General features: G+C 48.2%; 1 protein-coding gene across 1 annotated transcript; it reads left to right on the top strand.

Annotated features, from left to right (window-relative positions):
- Nucleotides 1-214: 214 nt before the first annotated feature.
- On the top strand, nt 215-2,394 carry p2ry11 (purinergic receptor P2Y11). Its single transcript, XM_078429496.1, has one exon. The coding sequence runs from the start codon at nt 1,029-1,031 to the stop codon at nt 1,959-1,961; it is 933 nt and encodes a 310-aa protein (XP_078285622.1). The 5' UTR covers nt 215-1,028; the 3' UTR covers nt 1,962-2,394.
- The last annotated feature ends 3,606 nt before the right edge of the window (nt 2,395-6,000 follow it).

The following is a 6,000-nucleotide window of genomic DNA, read 5'->3' as shown; positions in this document are numbered from 1 at the left end:
AATTACTCAATGCCATGGGGAGCGTATGGAATGTTGTATTTTCAAAGTCCATTTCTGTGGAAACTCAATTCGGGATGGTTTGTTTGCCAACATGAAGACATTGTTTGTTCAGCCAACTGTCTGATTGCCATCTCTCTCTCTCTCTCTCTCTCTCTCTCTCTCCCTCATAGTGCTGAGCATGCGTGGGCACTTCTACTCAACCGATTCATAGTGAAAGCGTTATTTGCAAAACTCGGTACGATCTTCAGTTGGTCTCCCCAACCTGCTCATTTCCAGTTTGTCTTCCAGGAACTCTCGGAGCACTCAAGGTGCATTAAGAGGAGAGTAAAACCTTGATCTCTCCAGAAGATTAAAGCCGCAACAAATCTAGAAGAGTGAATCCTCAGCAGCTCCAGCTACTTAAAGCCTCAATATCTCGGGGTGAGTAAAGCCTTGATTTCCTGCAGAAAAAAAGCCTCAACATCTCCATTAACTTGACATCTCCAGTTCTGTGGGTCTTCTGAAGAGTAAAGCCTTGATACCTCTAGAAATTTAAAGCCTTGATATCTCCAGAAGAGAAAAGCCTTGATATCTCCAGAAGAGAAAAGCCTTGATATCTCCAGAAAAGTCTTGATATCTCCAGAAAAGTCTTGATATCTCCAGAAAAGCCTTGATATCTCCAGAAAAGTCTTGATATCTCCGGAAAAACGTTGATATCTCCAGAAAAGTCTTGATATCTCCGGAAAAACGTTGATATCTCCAGAAAAGTCTTGATATCTCCAGAAAAGTCTTGATATCTCCAGAAAAGCCTTGATATCTCCAGAAAAGCCTTGATATCTCCAGAAAAGTCTTGATATCTCCAGAAAAACGTTGATATCTCCAGAAAAGTCTTGATATCTCCGGAAAAACGTTGATATCTCCAGAAAAGTCTTGATATCTCCAGAAAAGTCTTGATATCTCTAGAAGTGTAAAGCCTCGATATCTCCAACTCCACGCCAGTAGAAGAGGGACCTGCCTCAAGACTTGTGTGGGAAAGAGGCATCTAACTGATGGCTGGAGGCAGCAACAGCTCCGGTGCTTCGCATGCAGACATCCAGGGGAAGTTCTTGCCGCCACTGTTTGGGGTGGTGTTTGTCGTGGCGTTTGTGGGCAACGCAGTGGCCATCTGCTTGTTCCTGAGGCAGAGGAGGTCCTGGCACTCGGGCATCATCTACGCCTTCAGCCTGGCCGTCAATGACCTGCTGTATGTCATCACCCTGCCGCTGATGCTGGCCTACTACACGGCCGGCAAGGACTGGGCGTTTGGGGCAGCCATGTGCAAGCTGGAGCGCTTCCTCTTCGCCTGCAACCTGTACGGCAGCGCCCTGCTCATCGCCTGCATCAGCCTCAACCGCTACACGGCCATCGTGCACCCCATGTTCACCCACAATCACCTCAGGCTGAAGCACGCCAAGATGGCCAGCCTGGGCGCCATGTTGTTGGCCGCCGCCATCACCTCTCCCACCTTGGCCTTCTCCCAGCTCAGCCCCAACGGCAACCGCACCGAGTGCCTGGGCTCGGCCAGCGACGAGGCCTTGGAGCCTTACCTGGCCTACAGCCTGTCCGTGGCAGTGGTGGGCTGCGCCCTGCCTTTCCTCGTCACGTTCCTCTCGTACTTGTCGATCGTGCGGGTGGTGGCGGGCAGTCGGAGCACCGGCAAGTCGGAGCTGCGGCGGGTGTGGCTGCTCGTCTGTACCGTGGTGGTCCTCTACGCCGTCTCCTTCATTCCTTACACCGTGCTGCGCAACGTCAACCTCTACCGACGGCTGCACCGGCTGGACCGGGACGGGTTCAGCCCCATCTACACGGCCTACCAGCTGAGCAAGGGCCTAGTCTCCCTCAACGCCTGCATCCATCCGCTGCTCTACGCCACCCAGATGGACAACCTGAAGGAGATGTGGGCCACCTGTGGTCGCCGACGGGTCCGCACACAGGGGCCATGACAAACACACAAGGGACTGCAGGTGCTGGTTACAAATAAAGACACAAAGTGCTGGAGTAACTCAGCGGGGCAGGCAGAATCTCTGATGAACACGGACAGGCAGCATCTCTGGAGAACATGTACAGATGGGATCTCTGGAGGACATGGACAAGCAACATCTCTGGAGGACATGGGCAGGCAGCACTTATGAGAACATTGACAGGCAGCATCTCTGGAGGACATGGGCAGGCAGCACCTATGAGAACATTGACAGGCAGCATCTCTGGAGGACATGGGCAGGCAGCATCTCTGGAGGACATGGGCAGGCAGCATCTCTGGAGGACATGGGCAGGCAGCATCTCTGGAGGACATGGGCAGGCAGCACTTATGAGAACGTTGACAGGCTTCATCTCTGGAGGACATGGGTAGGCCAACTTTCAGGTCTGGACCCTTCTTCAGACTGATTGTAGTAAGAAGGAGAAATCTGGAAGTGGAAGGTGGGGGGGGGGGGGGGGGGGGGGTGGTGGGAGAAAGCCCAGCAAGTAACAGATGGATACAGGCGAGAGGGGGTTAGACTGGCAGATAGTTGGACAAAGACAATCTGTTTCGTTGGGTTGTTGTTGCTTAAATTAATACTGACTAGCTAATTAATTTATTGCATCGTATGGGAGGCACATTCCCAATCTCGTTGTACCCCTGTAGAATGACAATAAAGATATATTGTATTGTATTGTATTGTATGAGAAAACAAAAAGTGTGAGATAGAGAGACACAAAGTGCTTCAGTATCTCAGCGGGTCAGGCAGCATCTCTGGAGGACAAGGGAAGGTGACATTTTGGGGTTGGGTCCTTTTGCAGATTGATAGAAGGATAGAATTGGCAAAATATGAAGCCTGGGGAATAGGGGATGGGGGAAAGGAGAAACGAGTGAGCATCCAGGTGGGACAATGAGAGTGGGTGGGTGGGGGTTGTTTGTCAGTTAGCTACCTAAAATTGGAGAGATCAATGATCGCCGTCCGGCACGGCCTGGAACGTGGCAACTACAACGGGAGACCACGGGAGAAGACAGCAGGGGAAGAGAAAAGACATTGTGGCCTTCCATCACAGTGAGGAGGGGACTGGAGGAGGCTCACTGTGATGGATGTTTCTTTTTGTTTTGTTTTGTGTTGGTTTGTGATCGTGTGTGTTGTTATTGCTTATTTTTATTGCTCTTATTGTTGGACTGTGGGTAATGGAATTTCGTCCAAAAGACTTGTTTTTTTGGATGACAATAAAGGTTATTCTGATTCTGGTTAGGTTGTAAACTACCCAAGTGGAATATGAGGTGCTATTCCTCCGGTTTAACTGAGGTCTCACTCTGGCAATGGAGCAGCCCAGGACAGCAATATCAGTATGGGAATGGAAGCACGGTAGCGCAGCGGTAGAGTTGCTGCTTTACAGCGAATGCAGCGCCGGAGACTCAGGTTCGATCCTGACTATGGGTGTTGTACTGTAAGGAGTTTGTACGTTCTCCCCGTGCCCTGCGAGGGTTTTCTCCGAGATCTTCGGTTTCCTCCCACACTCCAAAGACGTACAGGTATGTAGGTTAATTGACTGGGTATATGTAAAAAAATTGTCCCTAGTGGGTGTAGGATAGTGTTAGTGTGCGGGGATCGCTGGGTGGTGCGGACTTGGTGGGCCAAAAAGGCCTGTTTCCGCGCTGTATCTGAAATATGAAATAAATAAAATATGGAAGAGGAGTTAAAATGATTAGCAACCAGGAGATCCAGCAGGCCTTGGCAGACTGAGAGCAAGTGTTAGACAATAGACAATAGGTTCAGGAGGAGGCCATTCGGCCCTTCGAGCCAGCACCACCATTCAATGTGATCATGACTGATCATTCTCAATCAGTACCCCGTTCCTGCCTTCTCCCCATACCCCCTGACTCCGCTATCCTTAAGAGCTCTATCTAGCTCTCTCTTGAATGCTTTCAGAGAATTAGCCTCCATTACCTTCTGAGGCAGAGAATTCCACAGATCTACAACTCTCTGATTGAAAAGGTTTTTCCTCATCTCAGTTCTAAATGGCCTGCCCCTTATACTTAAACTGTGGCCCCTGGTTCTGGACTCCCCCAACATTGGGAACATGTTTCCTGCCTCTAAAGTGTCCAACCCCTTAATAATCTTATATGTTTCGATAAGATCCCCTCTCATCCTTCTACATTCCAGTGTATACAAGCCTCGTCGCTCCAGCCTTTCAACATATCTCAGTCCCGCCATTCTGGGAATTAACCTAGTGAACCTACGCTGCACGCCCTCAATAGCAAGAATATCTTTCCTCAAATTTGGAGACCAAAACTGCACACAGTACTCCAGGTACGGCCTCACTAGGGCCCTGTACAACTGCAGAAGGACCTCTTTGCTCCTATACTCAACTCCTCTTGTTATGAAGGCCAACATTCCATTGGCTTTCTTCACTGCCTGCTGTACCTGCATGCTTCCTTTCAGTGACTGATGCACTAGGACACCAAGATCTCGTTGTACGTCCCCTTTTCCTAACTTGACACCATTCAGATAATAATCTGCCTTCCTATTCTTACCACCAAAGTGGAAAACCTTACACTTATCCACATTAAACTGCATCTGCCATGCATCCGCCCACTCACACAACCTGTCCAAGTCACCCTGTAACCTCATAGCAACTTCCTCACAGTTCATACTACCACCCAGCTTTGTATCATCTGCAAATTTGCTAATGGTACTTTTAATCCCTTCATCCAAGTCATTAATGTATATTGTAAATAGCTGCGGTCCCAACACCGAGCCTTGCGGTACCCCACTAGTCACTGCCTGCCATTCTGAAAGGGACCCATTTATCCCCACTCTTTGCTTTTTGTCTGTCAACCAATTTTCTATCCATGTCAGTACCCTACCCCCAATACCATGTGCTCTAATTTTGCCCACTAATCTCCTATGTGGGACCTTGTCGAAGGCTTTCTGAAAGTCAAGGTACACCACATCCCCTGTCAATTTTCCTAGTTACATCCTCAAAGAACTCCAGAAGATTAGTCAAGCATGATTTCCCCTTCGTATATCCATGCTGACTCGGAACGATCCTGTTACTATTATCCAAATGCTCCGCAATTTCGTCTTTTATAATTGACTCCAGCATCTTCCCCACCACTGATGTCAGACTAACTGGTCAATAATTTCCCGTTTTCTCTCTCCCTCCTTTCTTAAAAAGTGGGACAACATTAGCTACCCTCCAATCCACAGGAACTGATCCTGAATCTATAGAACATTGGAAAATGATCACCAATGCGTCCATAATTTCTAGAGCCACCTCCTTAAGTACCCTGGGATGCAGACCATCAGGCCCTGGGGATTTATCGGCCTTCAGTCCCATCAGTCTACCTAACATCATTTCCTGCCTAATTTGGACTTCCTTCAGTTCCTCCGTCACCCTAGGATCTCTTGCCACTAGAACATCTGGGAGATTGCTTGTATCTTTCTTGGTGAAGACAGATCCAAAGTACCGGTTCAACTCGTCTGCCATTTCCTTGTTCCCCATAATAAATTCCCCTGCTTCTGTCTTCAAGGGACCCACATTTGCCTTGACTATTTTTTTCCTCTTCACATACCTAAAAAAGCTTTTACTATCCTCCTTTATATTATTGGCTAGTTTACCCTCGTACCTCATCTTTTCTCCCCGTATTGCCTTTTTAGTTATCTTCTGTTGCTCTATAAAAGAGTCCCAATCCTCTGGCTTCCCACTCTTCTTTGCTATGTTATACTTCTTCTCCTTTATTTTTATGCTGTCCTTGACTTCCCTTGTCAGCCACGGGTGCCTCTTATTCCCCTTAGAATCTTTCCTCCTCTTTGGGATAAATTGATCCTGCAACTTCTGCATTATTCCCAGGAATACCTGCCATTGCTGTTCCATTGTCTTCCCTTCTAGGGCCTCCTTCCAGTCAATTTTGGCCTCATGCCTCTGTAATCCCCTTTGCTATACTGTAATATTGACACTTCCGATTTTCCCTTCTCCCTCTCAATTTGTAGAGTAAAACTTATCATATTGTGATCA

This window comes from Rhinoraja longicauda, chromosome 37 (genome assembly GCF_053455715.1).
Source record: "Rhinoraja longicauda isolate Sanriku21f chromosome 37, sRhiLon1.1, whole genome shotgun sequence".
NCBI classification, from domain to species: domain Eukaryota; kingdom Metazoa; phylum Chordata; class Chondrichthyes; order Rajiformes; family Arhynchobatidae; genus Rhinoraja; species Rhinoraja longicauda.
Note: the sequence above shows the minus strand (reverse complement) of the source record. Positions and strands in the feature narration are given on the sequence as shown.

Bases quoted from the DNA above. Each gene is read 5' to 3' on its own strand.
- p2ry11 (XM_078429496.1), top strand. From the start codon at position 1,029: ATGGCTGGAGGCAGCAACAGCTCCGGTGCTTCGCATGCAGACATCCAG.